The sequence below is a fragment of the Pimephales promelas genome, chromosome 20, assembly GCF_988280905.1.
Source record: "Pimephales promelas chromosome 20, fPimPro1.hap1.1, whole genome shotgun sequence".
NCBI lineage: Eukaryota > Metazoa > Chordata > Actinopteri > Cypriniformes > Leuciscidae > Pimephales > Pimephales promelas.
Window position 1 is genome coordinate 16,855,449 of NC_142788.1, and position 17,314 is coordinate 16,872,762.

Consider the following 17,314-nt stretch of genomic DNA (forward strand, 5'->3'; position numbering starts at 1 on the left):
GTAACCTTTGTTACCCCAAAACGCTCGTTATGCCGTTAACCGTTACAGCGACATCATGTGGCGTATTCAAATTAGTACAAATATTATCTTTACTAAGATCAGTCATTCTTTTTTTTGGAAATGTTGTTTTTTTGCCGAGATATAAAGCTGTAAAAGTTTTTTTTAAACTGACCCCTCAGTGAAAACCTTTATATATAATAATAAAAATGTAGGAGAATATTCAATGGTTCAGACCTCAAACTTTATTGATTACTTCACCAAATGCTTTAAAGATTACATCACAATATGTATAGAGTTGAACATTATTCTGTATATTTTACATGAAAACTTTACACTATTTATTCATATACTATGTATTTATATTTCCCAGTCTCAAGGGAGGCAAAGTAGACATCCATAGTTGCAAGGGAAGGAATGCTTTTCAGAAAATATTTAAATGCACTTCAAGAATGAAATACATCCTTAATGAAAATTAATTGGGATTTGAATCTACACTGGCAATACACTACAAAGCCATATGCTGCTTGGGTTTAATGAAGATATACCTGGATTATACAGTACATTTGTATTCCTGTATTTCTCCCACTTCACTCATTTTTTAATAATGACATCAGTGACTGGCGTCCATTGCGTAAACTTGCCGATTCAGTCTGACTCCGAATCAAGAGCGAACAGCACTTACAAAAATCAAAGATTAAAAAAACAAGAAAAAAAAAATCAATTAAGCAACTTAAGTGCACTAAAATAATATTCTTTAGATGTCTTAAGATTTAAATGATAAATATGAACAAACAAAAATGCGAATGCAGAATTAAATCTCTCAAAAAAACTAAATGAGCATGGTGTGTGGCCTGTAGAATGGTAGTGTCTGCCTGGTCTGGATTAACAAGTGTAATTACAGACACGTGTGGAATAAACGCCAAATGCTTTGAAAGCAACCATTACATTCTTAAGACAATTTGGGTTTTAGTGTGAACACACCAAAGCCAAATGCAAGTCTTTTACCCCCAAACTAAAAGCATTTTAAATGCAAAAACCTCTGTGGGGTTACTTGAATGAATTTGGTTCAGAAATTACTGTATAATTGTATGATGAATCAATAAAGAACAACGAGAATGGCCATTTTTGGACCAATCTGTAAATAAATATATCACTGCTTACTGGCACAAGCCCATTGCACACAGGGTGTCACTAACAAGCTCTTAACAACAGGGGTAGATCTCATTTTTGAAATATCTAGATTTGTTCAGCCTTTAAAAGACAAAGAATTAGCAGATATGACAAAAAGCCAACAAAACGAAATCAACAGACGATCAGAAACCAGATATACAGCAGTACTGGTAATAAATTATTGTCGCAGTCATCCAGAAAGAAAAAAAGTCAAAATAAAAATAAACAAATATGACTCATGACACTAAACACAAGACGGATGACACGGCAGAAGCGGCACCCTGCTGTTCACTCATAGGGGAGCGACCGACGGCTGATGAGTCAGGACTGGTAGAGGAAAGTATTGGACAGTCAGTTCTGTGTTCCTGTACAGTCCTTCAAATCACAGGAGAGGCGTATACGCTCTGACCATACATTCGCTCTACAGCCCCGCTTTTTCCCCAGTTCATCTCAGAGCTGTGTTCCCAGTTCTGATCTAGTTTATGACGACGAAGGCTGCGCTCGGCCCAATTCGGGAGCGGCGATGTGGAAGACGGAACCGATGCGGAGGAAAAATCGCCGCAAAGCAGCACGGAGCTCCGGAATGAGGTCGAACTGCATCATCTCACACAGATGGTGGTAGTAGCAGGAGGCATGAGGCTTGAACTGAGGGAGAAATGAGAGCGTTAGACGTTCATGGAAAGATTTTGTTTTAAAATGTATCGTTTAGGGGGTTCCCTAAAGGCCTTTTTGGAGCGTCAGTATGGAGTGGAATGCCACTGAGAATGCCTGATGTTATCAACAGTGATGAATGTGAAAGTATATTTTAGTTATGAACAGGGAAGATCCCCAGGGCTGCCAGTGGTCTGACTGCGTAATGGCACAGGTCTCTTTTACATATAAAGGTCATCACACTGACAAGCTGACATTTCAGCGGGGTGTTTCCTGTAATAAAAGCCTCAGCTCAGACCTCTTGAAGGATAAGAGAGATATCCAACACATTGTCTTTTCCTACAGGAAATAACACCTATTGGGTAAATTATCAGCCCACCTGTATGGTTAATAAGGGCACTATTTTTACAGTCTGTTTTTTCCACATTCTTAGATGGGACGTGTCAATATTTAACAATATAAAACCGAGATCAAGATCAAGGCCAAACCCAACCAGATGTCTACTGAACATGAAAGATAAAAGTGTACTATTTTTAACCTTCTAATTAATTAGTGACATGGAGTTGAACTAAGATAAGAGATTTAAAGGGATAGTTCACCTAAAACTAAAAATTGTCATATTTACTCGCCCTCATGTCATGTTGGAACTCTTTACAGTCAGAGCACTTGGCAAACAGGTGTACATTTTACAAATCTGAGGTAGAACATTCAAGACATTTTCCTTAACAAAATAAATATCTTAATAGCAAAATGAATTTCTCAGTTTCTGCATGTTCTAATTAGATGATTTTGGTTTGTGTTGCCTGATTTTTATGGCATGTATCTTCAGCACAGTTCAGGCAGTGCAGGCTGCAATATTAATAATATTACATTTTCTATGGTATTTGTATGAAAAATAATGAATAAGGCTGAATTGAAGCGCATCCCACTGGATGTCTAGGTTGCTCGCACTGCCATTTGAGCCGAGCGGATAAGTAGCGCAGTTACGTACGTTCTGCTTTCATCAAACTTTTGTTATTTTATCGAGGAAAATTATTTCATGATAATTATAATTATCGTTTTTATTGCCCAGCCCTACCTCTGACCTTTTCCTCTTTGATCATATCTCAGCTTTCTTTCTCACTACAGTCCCACTTGCTCACTCGCTCTCCTCGCCCATCATGAGTGTAAACACCCCCTATTAGTTTTTTTCTCCTATTTGCACAGCCAGGAATATGTACAAACACAATATTCTTTTTTCCAGCACACACACAGAACATGCATAGCAAATATTCACACATTTTTTTACTTAGGTTGATCTATTGCGGTAATCTTGTTAAAACGGATTTCATAAAATTGGTATCAAAAAAGTATAGTTCAGGAATGGGTATCGAAGTCAAGGTATCGATATTGACATTTTTTTTAGCCCTAGTTGGAGACCCCTGATTTAGAGTAAACAAACATGGTGGATGATGGGCAAGAAAACATGCCGATTATAGTGTTTGGATTGCTTTTTACAGAAAATTTTCCGTAAAAAAATCATTGCTGGTAAAAAATAATTGTTGGCACGTGAGGCAAAAAGTTCCTTTTGATTCCTGTTTCCAATGTTCTGGTTCAGTGAGAGGGTGTGTTTGTTTATGCATGTTATTACTTTGTCATCAGGCAGTCTGAGTGTCCGGGTGAGGAGCAGCAGCAGGAGACTTGTCCAGGCTTCCCGGTGGCTCTCTGAGGTAAGATTGATGAAGTAAGCCAGCGCTTCACTACAAACTCTAAAAAACACACACACACACACATGCTCATCGGTACTGTCCCAAAACTGTCCCATACAGCACATGCAAAACTTGATTATGTGACTCATCCTTCAGTGTTTTACATAAAACAGTTCCTTTTTTAAGAGTCATACATCTATTTTGTATGCATTATAGTGATGTGTAGCGTCTATATTTAAAGCTTTCTAATTGTTAATAATGTTAGTGTAATTTAAATAATCACACAATAATAAAAATCAACTCAAGTATAATTTCTTCAAATAATACCGAACACATCTCATAGCGCAGATGCACTGTATAGAAGCAGGCAGACGGCTGCACTCACAGCAAAAGGCGTGTCTGGATATCTAGCCAGGAGTCTTGCAGCTGCGTGTCAGAGTACATGCGAAAGAGGATTCTCAGACTGCAGGCCAGACTGCTGGTCTCCTGCTTTAGAAGATTTGGTTTCGACTTCCCCTTAAAGCCTGCACGCAAGAATAATAAAAGAAATGCATAATAAAAAAGGCTGTCTCCTATAATGACAGCATTAGCAAAAGCCTGACGAGGAAATAAAAGAGCCTAGACCTGCTCTCCAGAGTGCAGTCCTCTGCTCATTGTTGGAGTTGAAGTCCTTGGCAAACCTGTGAGACTCAAGGAGGCAGTCAAGCAGTTTGAAGAGGTGCTGTGACGACAGGTGTCTGTACATACCCTGATCGGGCTCCGTCTCTCCCTCCTCTGCTTGCTCAAGTGCATCTCGCTATTAGGAAACACAAAGAGACGGAACAAACGACACTTAAAGTTAGCTCGCTACAAAGCCGTTCCTTGGCGGATCTCTCCAAATCACTGTGTGTTTGTTTCAATACTGCTGTGTTTTTTGTTGCACAGGGGGCTGTTCACGCAGGCCACATTGCTGCATTTGTCTATGCTGTTTATAAGGTAATCATGTCGATTTGAAATTTCTTGTGAGATGAATAAAGGCATTATCTAATCTAATTATCATTTATAGTTTATAAAGCAGATATTTGAATGGACTTGGGTTAAGTGAACACACCTGAGCAGCAGCCATGTTCTCAGCATCCTCCCTCTTGCTGGTAGCCGGGTAGAATACAATATTATCTATGGTCTGAATCAACTCCAGCTGTACGACGCACTTTATAAGCAGCCCTGCAAACAGCCTGTGGTCCGAGACCCCTACGAAGAGTAACATGTTATAAGTCACAGAAGGACAGAGAACTCTCGACAGAAAGGTGAAGTGTAAAATGGGCAACAAGGTAGTTTAATCCGCCTCCATTTAGTTTGCAATCAAGTGTTCCAAACAAATCTTGTATACTGTGACATAATTTTTTTTCTTAAATAAGCAGTTTTATTTAGATAAATGCCACAACAGGGAACAAAAGTTGTGACTTCAGCTTCATGACGACTTTAAAAGAGGAAGAGGTCATCTAGTTCAAAGAGAATGTGGCTGTAAGTGGAAACTCTAGATGATTAGGTTTCGTGGGCAGCTTATCGGACGTCTTTATACTTCAGACAAAGTGGGCAAGCTGCGTAGCATCAGGTCACGTTACAATGTTCTGAGGAAAACTAGGAAACTGATGTAGTTATTGCCGGTTTCTCAGTACAAGGGTGAATCTCATGAAGACTTCAAAGTGGTTTTCTGTTGTAATACAATAAAACAAATTGCTTAAAAAGAAAAAAAAGTTTAAAATTATTTAGATTTTTTTTTTGCTTTATGCAAATGAGGAAATTAAGGCTTCATTTTTCTTTAGGCAAATATCATTCTTAAATATTATTTTTGGTTTTAGAATTCAAAAGTTTTGGGTCGGTATAATGATGATGATGATTTCGGGCTCAAGAAAGATTTATCATCAATGTTGAAAACAGTTGTGCTGCTTAAAACGTTTTTGGAAATATATTATATATACAGTATATATATATATATATATATTTTTTTTTTAACAGGATTCTTTGATGAATAGAGAACAGCATTTAATTGAAATAAAAATATTTTGTATTTTCTGTCACATTTAATGCATCCTTGCTGAATGTATATAATGGTAATGAGTGGCTCAAACATTTTCATGAGAATCCCCATAAAAGTGAGAGAGGCATTGCATTACTGTACATACTGGTGTGGGACCTTCCTTTCCAAGTTTCATCACTGGCGGTGGACATCTGACTATGGCCTCTCTCTGATAGAGTCCTCTCAAAGCTACTCTGTGACTGAGAGTCCAGCTCAACATCCTAAAGAACACAGAGACAAACACACAGACCCATATGAAAACCAGAGACTAATATGCAAACGTATAGTATAAATAGCAAGCAAAGTCTGGTGGGTGTGTCAGTGTTAGCAGAAGGGTAGGACCCAACGATATATATGTGCTTGATTTTGGCTTATTTGTGTGTATTCGCAATATTTTTTTATTTATGCGTTTGTGATCTCACCATGTGTTTCCCTTCTCCCACCTCCTCCTCCTGTCCAGCTGGTCGCCATGTCAGCAAGCTGTTAAGAGCAAGCAAAACCAAACTGAGAGAGCATTTCATAAACAGGACAACTGGAGCTTGAGTCAGTTTAAACACACTCCGATTTCAATATCAGTGGTTAGAAGTGGGCGATATACCGGTGGAAATTTGTCGACCGGTAGAGATTTTAGACTATCATCTCTACCATGGTTACACTCACATAAAGTTGTTGTGCTGCAGTGCACAGTCATGAAAGCATATCATCTGCATGCGTTTTTAAGCATTGTTGTTTTAAAAAAAAGTGATTTTAAACCATTTAAGCGCAGTAAGCAGTGAAAGATAACTCATTTCGATAGTCATTTATGTTTTAAGTGAACGTAAACAGTTGAGAAAGAAAGCAATCTGTGCATTCAGTCTTAAAGTTACATCGTTAATGCTAATCAAACAAAAGACAAAGAAAAATTACTGACTATTCCTGCTGAATCACTTTTGTAACTTTAATAAGAATACATTTTGCATTTAATGTATACAATGAAGACTATGCAGTGTTTTTGAACATATAATTACTTTTTTACAATTCATGTAGTAACTCTTATTTCTAGTGTTTGAAGTTTTTCAGGTAGGTCTACTTCATTCTTTTTCTATTGTTGTTTGTTTTCTTATTTGTTTGTAATTAGTTTCTTTGTTCTTATTTCATCACTGACTGTTTACTTGTCTCCAGTAAGCTTGACAGTTTTAACTTAGGCTAATTATCAAATGTCAATGGTTAAAAAAAAAAACATCATAAGATTTTGATCATATTGCCCACCCCTATCAGTGGTCGTATCAACACCTGTCAAGAATTTGATGTATGTTGGCACGTCTTAAAGACCAAAAAAAAAAAAACTTTTAAATTATGGAAAAAAAAAAAAAAAATAGACATGGTTTTAATTAGCATACCTTGTAATTTATTTGATAACTAGATTTTTTTAATCGATTGACAACTCTAATGAAACCACATCCAGATGGAAGTCTGTTAAGTGTCACTGAAACAGATGGTGGTGTGCAAGAGTGTCATACGCATGAGGGCTGGTGGTCTGGAAGATATCCAGCATGCAAGCGCAGGTGACGTCCCACACCTCCGGACTGAACTTCTCCCCGTTCAGGATCACCAGGTTCTCCAGACAGTTTGTGCCCGACCGTGCCAGCTGCTCATTATCTAAGAACAGAGGCGAAGTTTTAAGTGTAACACTTTCCCTGTCTCACCACACCCTGATTATTTAAAACACTACCACCCACTGAGTCAATATGTTTCCCCAAATGTGACACGTGTAGGCGTCACATTTGAATTGTCCATCTGAACTTAAGTAAAGCAAGTACCAGGAAAGGTCTTAAAATTTACAAACTGTCCCTCATGATTAACGCAACATATTAGCAAAATCCCCACCTTGTTTCACACACCACTGCAGCTGTGCAAAAATATCTGCCAGCAGCACTTCGCTGAGAGGCTCGTAAAATTGTGTAAAAACATCACAGATAGCGTAGAGGGCGTGGTTACATGTTGTCGTCATCCACTCAGTTTTCTATGAAAGAAAAAAATGTAAAATTATTATGAAAAAAACTCTCATTGATTGGCTGCAATGTATCCATTTCTTGTGAATTCATTAGCCGCTACAACTAGAAGACCAACAAAGTGTAGCAAAACTATTTGCACAACAAATTACTGCGATTACGATAATCCATTGAAATAATAGGATCATACCAGATAGCAACATCAAGATGTTTTAGTACCGTTAAAATAACTGGAAGCAACTGAGACCAGAAGCCTCAACATTTATGTCTGCTTTTATGTTAAAAATATGGTGGATTCAACTAACAACAAAGTTCAAATCAGCTAGCTACATTTAAGCTATACATGGGGGAAATATCTTTTAAATTAGATTACATGCATCAGATAAAAATCGGATTTATGAATCAGTTAGAAATATCAGTAAATCAACTAGGGAAAAGCATCAATAGCAAAAAAAAATCTAAATTTATATAACTAAATAGCAAAGTTTTAGTGCAGGGACTTCTAGGAACACAAAGGAGACTTTTTTATTTAATCAGTTCATTAAAGAGCCCACCGAACCTAAATGAATCTGACTTTTCAATGCTACTACTCTAGTAGACAGTACATTACTTCAGCTCCCTCGGTTGCAAGCACAAAATAATGTGACAAAAACAGTGATGTAACATTTTGTGCTGTTATACTGCTAAGGGGAAAAAGTAGCTTGTTATTGGATAAGCTCAAATAGTTTAAATATAATGAACAAAAATGTAATGTTGGGAGTATTAAAGTTGTGATTGACACTCACTTCAGTTTGCTGCTCAGGGAGCTTCATGTTGTCGAATATTCGAAAGATGATCCGAAAGAGGTCATGCCACCAGTGCTTCTCAAATGTGTGTCCGTAACTCTTCATGATCTCAAACATGACAGTCAGACCCCTGAAACACCAAAACACTCCCTCTTGAATAAGCTTTAAATGTGTAAAAGTCATCATAAAATCAGTCATAGTCATAGTCTTGTGGTGGACAAATAAGCTGTGCTTATTAATACACAAAGTTAATACACAAAAATAATTTTTTTAGTTATCTTAAATCAAAATCGGAACATTTGCTTCAGCTCTGGAATGGCTTTCCTTCTCTGATTATGTAAGTTTGACGGCTTGGATTGAATATCCTTAACCACTCCCCTCCAACCGTCAGATTCCTTTGAGCGAGGGATGGAGAGGAGGAGCACTAAAGTTTAAACTAAAACCCCACCCTCTATTCAATATTCCTTTTCACACTGGATGACAGTCGGTTGCAACTCCTGGTTCACAGGGACAGGGAAAAGAGGTTGACGATTGGGACCCACCTGGTTCTGACGTCTAGTTTGCAGCGGTTGATGATGCAGGAAAGCTCAAACAGGATGGGGAACCAGCCTCTCACCCAAACGCGGTCACCAGGGGCCACGTTCATATCGTCACTAGTGTACTCCCTCAGAGCCTAGAAAGGGGAAGATAGACTAATATGTAATCTCTGAAGCTCAGACGTCATGGGGAACAAAGACTGAGGTGACAGCACTCACCTGCGGCCTGTCAGACACATATTTAGCACAGTGGCGGATGAGCCGAATGGCTTCCATACTGGTGTCAGGAAATGCAGCATTACACACAAACTCCGACAAACACTTCACTGCATCCTGGAAAGAGTCAATGGCTGCCGCAAAATGCTGCTGAAACGTGTTCACTGGGAGGAAACAGAAAGGATAGACAATAGACATGAGAATGATTTTTATCTGTTATTTTTTAAATATTCAAGATGCAAGTTATAAAATAAAGTGCAATTGCCGGTACTTACTAACAATGTGCCCTGTGGTCTGAAATGCGAGGTCCACAATGTTCTCATCGTGATCTGATGCTGCTTGATGGAACACAGAGAAGATGTTCTTCCAGCCAGAGCGAATATTAGCAGCCTGAGAGTTCACCATCTGAGCCACACAACGTATCACCATATCCCGGATGGTGGGCGACCTTTAGAAAGGATGTGGGAGTTAGAGTAGAAGAAAGCAAAATGCATGGCTTAAAATGAACACTTTATCCATCTTTATAATGTTCTGACAAATAGTTGCAAACTCATGCCATTGATTCAGCTAAGGCTGCTGTGTCAGACAGGTCGAGTCTCTCTAAAATACCTGAATTTTGATGGTAGACAGAGTTTGGGCTGCGTGATTAATTGAAATAGAACCGAAATCATGATGTGGCTTAGTGCGATTGTCAAATCAAAAAGGCCTGAAATTTATTTAAATAAATATATACGCACTATGTAAGTGTTCTTTGCATTTTTCTGCAAGTTTGAAGGCTTAACAATTGAAAATGAAGAAATTAAGACAACCACAAATATTAGTATAGGTTTGTTTTGTAATTATGATTTTTGTTAAATACTCAGATTTTTTATTTATAATTTCGTTAAACTTTTATATTTTTTATCTAGTAATAGTAGTAATTAGGGCCCAAGCCCTGAAAGGGCGAAGGCCCTATTGTTTTCCTTCCGATTATTTTTTTTTTTTCTTTTATTTTTCTAACGACTATTCGGGCACTTTTGGGGCCCTTAACATGCTCGAAAACTCTTGAAACTTTGCACACGGGTCAGAACCCGCGGCCATCAGAGCCGGGCTGAAGCTGGTACCTGGGCGTGGCAGGGGGGCTCGTCAGCGCCCCCTGGAACGGGGTCCGAACACTTGGTCCATAACTCAAACACGCTTGTATGTAATAATATGAAACTCGGTACACATGTTGCTCTCATCGTTTCATCTATACCTCACACTCTTACTTTTTACCCCAGCCCAACAGGAAGTCGGCTATTGAGGTTTGTTTGTAAAACGCTCGCAATGGAATGTTAAATACTCCTCCTAGAGCTTTGATCCAAGTTCGACGAAACTCAGTCAGCGTGAAGTCAAGACATTGAGGATGAAAGTTTGCGAGGGGATTTTTGATATCTCGAACGGTTTGTCCGTGGCGAGGAAACGAAACTATGGCGAGAAACGTGAAACAGGAAGTGTGTTATAACTTCAGCATACATTAACTGATCTTGATGAAACTTCAGCAGTGTGTTCGCTGTAAGAGGACGATCACATGGATGTGACTATTGTGAGTCAAAGTTATAGCGCCACCAACTGGCAGCAGGAAGTGTGTCACTTTCAAAATGCTTTGATATCACCCTTTTATTTTTACCCGATTTGCTTCAAACTTCATCTGTATAATGTAAACATACGGCAGATGTAGACCTGTGAATGGATTCTTGATATCTTTGAAACTGTTGCCGTGGTGACGCATCAAACATTACCATTCTTTTAGGATGCTTTTGAGACCCTTAGCATGCTTGAAATTGCATGAAACTCGACAGACACATCACATTTATTAGCCAGTGGACACGTGCAAAGTTTCAGAAACGGGCGTGGTGAGGGCTCAGTAGCGCCACCTTTTGACAAAAGTGGGGTTGTTAGTTTTATCTACAGTTACAAAAATCGGTATGTATATTGTACTCCTCGAGCCGGACAACTTTCTAATTGACACTCATTAGCTAGGACCCACAGAAAGTCAGATATGTTTGTTTGAATGTAGAGAAAATCTCAGAATTTTGCCAGTGTCTCAGTGTCCCTCTGTGTGAGTGAGAGGAGGGGCGCCTGTCAGGTTAATTTTAACCCTTTATTTGCTGTGTGCGACTTCTCTGGCATTTTCAGGGGCCTTAACATCCTCGAAAACTCTTGAAACTTTGCACACGGGTCAGAACCCATGGCCATCAGAGCCGGGCTGAAGCTGGTAACCGGGCGTGGCAGGGCGGCTCGACAGCGCCCCCTGGACTGGGATTCGAACATTTGTCCATAAATCAAACACACTTGCATGAATTAATATGAAACTCGGTACAATTATAGATCACATCAGGCCAAACAACTTTCGTGCTCTAAGTTTTATGACAGTTCAAATGGAAGTTATTTATGAATTATGAATTATGGGTTGTTTGAATAATTGTCCTAGGAGAAATACATCAAATCACAATGCATGTGTTTACCAATCACAACCAAACTCGGTGTGCATGAAGTCAAGACATTGAGGATGCTCAATTCCGGACGGATTTTTGATATCTCGAACGGTCTGGCCGTGGCGAGGAAATGAATTTTATGACTAAAAAAGGACACATAAAGTGTGTTATAACTTTGCTCAATTTACCTACAGTTACAAAACTTACCACGTATATTGTTCTCGTCAAGCCGATCAACTTTCCAATTTAAAGTCATTCGCTCTGAGCAACAGAAAGTCAGATATTGTAGTTTGAATGGATTTATTTCCCCTGCGATTCTCTCTCTCTCTCTCTCTCTCTCTCTCTCTCTCTCTCTCTGTGTGTGTGTGTGTGTGGGTGTGGGGAGGGGAGGGCTGTTGTCTGTGTTTATGTGTGTGTGTGTGGCTGGCTGTGATTTTTCCTTCAAGTCCTTGTCTCTAAGTCCTTGTCTTTTTGCATAACAATTTTGCATAACAATATTTTTAAATGACAAAATAGGCATATAACCCCCATCTTTTAAATGTATAGATTGCTTTAAATAAAAGTAAGATTGTATTTGTAATTGAAGTTGAATGAATTTAAAATTCATGCGCTATATTTCATTCAATATATTTGTTTTCCTTAAGATTTTAAAACACTAACTTCATTCTTATCTGAATTACAAATATTTGTTTCTGTATAAAATAATACTCTGACTAAAAACACATTTGATGTTTTTTTTTGGTATTTTTATTTACATGTATTTATGTGTGTGTGTGTGTGTGTGTGTGTGTAAAGTGCAGGTTTTTTTTAGATAAAGTAGAATTTCTATAACTATGTGTTGAACTAATAAATCACTCTTGTGTGTGTTAAACACAATCTACTTAATACAGACAACTTCATTATAAAGATAAATAACAAATCCAAAAAATATATGATTATAATCTATGACAAAAAAAGCCATTACAAACTATATTATTGGAAAATACACATTGCTCTTTGTATTGTTGTAAAATATTCATGAAAAACAAGATAACAAAAATAAAAAAGATAAATTATTTTAGATATAGCCATGTTTTAAATGTATAGCAGAGATGTTAATTGAGGCAGCAACATACAAACTTTCTAGAACAACATGGACCTGGATAGCTGGTTTTTATGGAGGACAGTGAAGAGGAAGAGGGTGCAAATCAAACAGCTCATTCTCAGACTACACAGCAAACAGCTTAAGTTTTTAGTGCTTTGTTTGAGGTTTTTAGTGCTCTGTCCTATCTATTATCAACATATAATAGATGGAACAGAACAAGAAAGGCAATTAATAATCTGTCATTGCGTCACTGCATTATGATATGAAAGGCTCAGTACAGTGTGGCACAAAACGCTTATGCGCATCCCGAGTGGAGAATGATGCGCTTAAAGCCACATGGAGTTACAGCGCACAGCGCATCGAGTCCACATTGATGCAAGCTCTACAATACACTTCTTTTTGATAGTCAAAGCGGGGGTTACGTTTTTACACGTCGTACAGAATAACCCTAAAGGCACCAAGGTGGCGATGCCACCGGCTTTATATTAAATATAAACATAGCTGTGAGCAGCGATAAAGGGCCAAAGCCGGCGGTACCACCATCCCGGTGCCTTTGGGTAACTAAAGGCATCAAGGTTGCGGTGCCACCGGCTTGGGCCCGCAATCGCTGCTCGCAGCTATATTTATTATTATTTTAACAGCCATTGATATATAAACTCAAAAGTTTGGCCAAATGTGTTACAAACAAGCACCGCAAATATGGAATTATTGCATTTTTTATTATTGCATTGCATAAATCTTTTCAGAAAATTTGACTTTTTCCACCGAAATCATGCAATCCATGCAGTGTAATGGCCTACTTATAGTTGCTTCTACATAATAAGCAAGCAAGTATTGCAGCAAGTATTTGAACTCTGACACAATTAGCCTCAAGTGTTTCCTCATTCTTTCTTCATCTCCTCAATCACGCACTATTCGAACTCCCTTCTCCTCACCTGTTCTTCTTCACGATGTGTTCAAATGGCCTTAAAAAGTCCTTTTGGAAGCGGAAATTGGCCAGTTCTCCTTTCTCCAGAAACTTCATTGAAAGTTGTCTCAGGGAGTCCACAGCAAAGATGGCCACATCCTCATTAGGATTACAACCCACCTGTCAAACCAGAAGTAAAACACAATCAACAGTTATAAAGTTGCAATGTATTAAACACAGCTTACACAAAGTCAATTTCAAACCAAGCTGCTTTCTGTTGGTCAATGTAGTGAATTTGTGACATCACATTGAAATCGTTGCGAAACTCGCGTGGTGAAATCGTTCGCCTTGACGTGGAAATCCTGATTGCATGGATTCCTATTGAAATGTCTGGATTTTGCCCACGAACATTCACAGAACAATGGTGAATGAGACCGCACCAGTAGATAAAGGCCACAGACCTTGTTGAAGTGATCTCCGATGACCTGCCAGATGCGTGACCACTGCAAACGGATGCGGTTCATGTTGTAATAGGAGATCTCCACTATCTTCTGCAGACTGAACATGCGCGGCTGGTGCGCAGAGGCCAGCTCGTCCATTGACACCGCACATAGCCAGCGTACAAAGTCAACTGGAGATGGAGCAGAGTTTAGAATTTAGAAGATGGACCAGAGTTTAGAAAACGGTAAAACTTGACTGTTTAACTCTGGGGGAGTGGTAAAATGTGCCTATTTCCAAAAAAGACAAGTATCCCTTTAAGATGTGATAGAACAAACCAATGAATATCAGACAAAGAACAAATCCAAGCTATGGCAAAGAGGATCACAGCACAGACGCCCACTTAGACAAAAAAACATCTTTCCACTGCTCTTGAAGATAAAGATATGCAAGGAATGCAGTCGAACCCATTGACTCTAGTTTACATAGAATTAACAGTATCGGTTTCGTCATAATCAACCCACACAGATATGCTCTCTAACAGTGTTGGTGTGTAACTTATACATATAGCAATACTAATAACTTAGCTAAACTCCTCAGTAGCTCAATTGTTTTCAAAATAGTGTTGCTTTTTCAGTAGCAAGCTAGTTTATTTCGAGTAACACAACCGTTTATGTCGCATTGCATTGTTTATGTATATAACGATTACAAAAGTTGTTCGATTTGCCAAGCATGTAAACTTGCATCGTCATGGTGGTTAAGTCTTTATTTAGCAGGTCTGACTGTATGTGAATCATGTTGTAGAACAAAATGTGAAAGTCTTTTCATGTTTACCACAGACCTTATTTAACTCACAAACCCAAAACCACTAAAACCACAATAATTCTACTTTTAATAAGCAAGGATGCATTACATTCATCAAAAGTGACAGTAAAGACATAATGTACTGTACAAATATTTAAAATAATTGCTGTTATTTTAAACTTTCTATTGATCAAAGAATCCTAAGGAAAATGCATCATAGTTTACACAAAACTATTTTCAACATTGATAATAATCAGAAACGTTTCTTTAAATTATATATAAATAGAAAATAGCTATTTTAAGTAATAATAATATTTCACAATATTACTGTTTTACTGTATTTTTGATCAAATAAATGCAGTCTTGGTGAGCACAAGGGGACTTTTTCTACCTACCCCAAATTTTAGAACAGTAATGAGTATATTTATATTGGCCCCTTAAAAATTAAACAACAAATGTTACATTAAAACAAAAAGCAAAACAAAGAAACCCTACCAATTGCATTTCCATCAAGCCTGGTGGATCCAGTGAAGATTCTGGCACACAAAACAAAGAGACGGAAGGTCAGACATGGGATTATAAACACAAAGAACACCACTGTGTTTGTATTATCCTGTGATTTCAATGCACCTGTCCACAGCCACCACAACACTTTGAGAGCTGGTCTCCCCCACTGACTCCTGGATATGAGCCATCTGACGCTTGTCTGGACCTCCAACCAAAGTACCTGCAGGAGACCAATAATATGGTTTTTCTTCATAAGCAACACTGTCCACACGATCCACACACATCAATAAACAAACAATAAACAGACTGGACACTTGGCCCCATCCATGACCTATTAACTGCAGTCATACAATGGCTTACCTAAACCGAGGGACATGAATTCCTCTCCCCCTGTTGGGAAGCCCTTTATGCTGCCTCCCTGGTCCCGGACCACACCGGAGATATAACGCGTCTTCACCCCTGTTCCAATCAACTGAGCCAACTCCAGCTGACTGATACAACGCAGAATCTACACCGGGAAACAGAGCAGGCAGATATATAGTGTCTACAAAGAAACTTTAGCATGACTTTACAACAATAAGGATGACCTGCTGGCTGGGGGCGAGTGCGAGTGTTTCAGATCAGCTATGCAACCACTGAAAATGTTAAATTCATCCATCTTCTACATCTATTTTTTATTATACATTGTAAACCTAATCGTTTGGTTTTATGCGATGTATTCTACACTGCTGTTGCAAATTTTGCTGATTTGTCAGCAAGTTAATATTGACTAAATAGAAAACAGATTTGTGTAAATTTTCCTGTTGCAAATTTTGCTGATTTGTCAGCAAGATAATATTGACTAACTAGAAAACAGATTTTTGTCCATTTTTTTGAATTAGAAAAATTATTTGTGATAGTCTTGAAATTATTAGTAAGAATGTGCTGAAAACTACAAACCAGCAAAATGTGTTAATACACATCTATTTGTATATCAATGCAAATATAAAAATGAATAGCAAAAAATAAAAATAGATTTTTTGTCGGCCACTAAAATTATGTTATATAAACAAAAAAATGTATAATTACTGTATATTCCATGCCCAATATAAGAATTGGACTTTATTGCCCTGCATTATTGCCTTGATGGTGAAAATGGGCAATTTAAATGCTGTAGACATTTTCTATTTAGTTAAGCTCAATAATCTTCTTCTTGTACATCAGAACTACATTCCTTGGTTTTACCTATTATGATGAATGATTAAGGGCATTTGGCCTTCGAATTACCTCGTATTTATACTGACAGGATAATTTCATGTTCCTAGTCACCCTGGTGTGCTAAAAACTGTAAATATGAAGGGGAATATATTTCAGAGATATTTTACTAAGGGGATTTCTAGGAGTACCAACATGTATTAGAGAAAAACATTTGATTTTCTGCCCCACATTTACATTAAGATTTCAGATTTATTTTTACAGCCTTCTTTGATTATACCCATCAAGGGTGCCAATAATTCTGACCACGACCATGTATATACAGGAGAAAAAATGGCTAACTCCATGCTCTGATGCCCACCTCATGCCAAGAGTTGCCCAAGTAGTTTCCATCGGTGTGGGCGACCATGATGAGAGTCTTAATGGTGTCAATGTTCTTCTGCTTCATCTCTGTGATACTTGAACTGGCTGTGAGCAGCGTAAACCGGGCCAAGGCCTGGATGTAGGCGTCTCTCTCCAACTGCAAAGAGAGTGAAACATAAAGGAAATAAGACTTGGCAGGAGGAACTAAATAATGCAGACTTGAATAAGATCAGTCACATAAAAAGAGTAAAAACACAAACCTGCATATTGAAGATGCAGGCGATCCTGATAGCACAGCGGATTCCCTCCAGACAAAGAGAAGCCACATCCTGATCGTCACAATCCTGGAGTCCTACACTGAACGCCGCCAGCAGGGGAGTCCAGGCCAGCTGTTTTAAGCATTCAAGTATCGAGAAATGAACCCAAGCAAAACATACTTTCATTTCAAAGTTCAACTTCCTTTCA

At 38.3% G+C, this 17,314-nt stretch overlaps 1 protein-coding gene across 1 annotated transcript in view; it reads right to left on the reverse strand.

Annotated features, from left to right (window-relative positions):
- Positions 1 to 219: 219 nt before the first annotated feature.
- Positions 220 to 17,314, reverse strand: part of arfgef2 (ARF guanine nucleotide exchange factor 2) — a 33,232-nt gene continuing 16,137 nt past the window's right edge. The window contains exons 20-39 of the mRNA XM_039652386.2: positions 17,110 to 17,238; positions 16,848 to 17,006; positions 15,653 to 15,800; positions 15,416 to 15,512; positions 15,281 to 15,321; positions 14,005 to 14,174; positions 13,572 to 13,723; positions 9,372 to 9,544; positions 9,100 to 9,260; positions 8,887 to 9,017; positions 8,345 to 8,474; positions 7,435 to 7,570; positions 7,068 to 7,206; positions 5,991 to 6,048; positions 5,675 to 5,789; positions 4,600 to 4,739; positions 4,134 to 4,305; positions 3,895 to 4,033; positions 3,452 to 3,569; positions 220 to 1,815 (exon numbers count right to left, since the gene is read on the reverse strand). Coding sequence (XP_039508320.2) covers positions 1,651 to 1,815; positions 3,452 to 3,569; positions 3,895 to 4,033; positions 4,134 to 4,305; positions 4,600 to 4,739; positions 5,675 to 5,789; positions 5,991 to 6,048; positions 7,068 to 7,206; positions 7,435 to 7,570; positions 8,345 to 8,474; positions 8,887 to 9,017; positions 9,100 to 9,260; positions 9,372 to 9,544; positions 13,572 to 13,723; positions 14,005 to 14,174; positions 15,281 to 15,321; positions 15,416 to 15,512; positions 15,653 to 15,800; positions 16,848 to 17,006; positions 17,110 to 17,238 — 2,673 coding nt within the window. The 3' untranslated portion in view covers positions 220 to 1,650. The remainder of the gene's footprint in view (positions 1,816 to 3,451; positions 3,570 to 3,894; positions 4,034 to 4,133; positions 4,306 to 4,599; positions 4,740 to 5,674; positions 5,790 to 5,990; positions 6,049 to 7,067; positions 7,207 to 7,434; positions 7,571 to 8,344; positions 8,475 to 8,886; positions 9,018 to 9,099; positions 9,261 to 9,371; positions 9,545 to 13,571; positions 13,724 to 14,004; positions 14,175 to 15,280; positions 15,322 to 15,415; positions 15,513 to 15,652; positions 15,801 to 16,847; positions 17,007 to 17,109; positions 17,239 to 17,314) is intronic.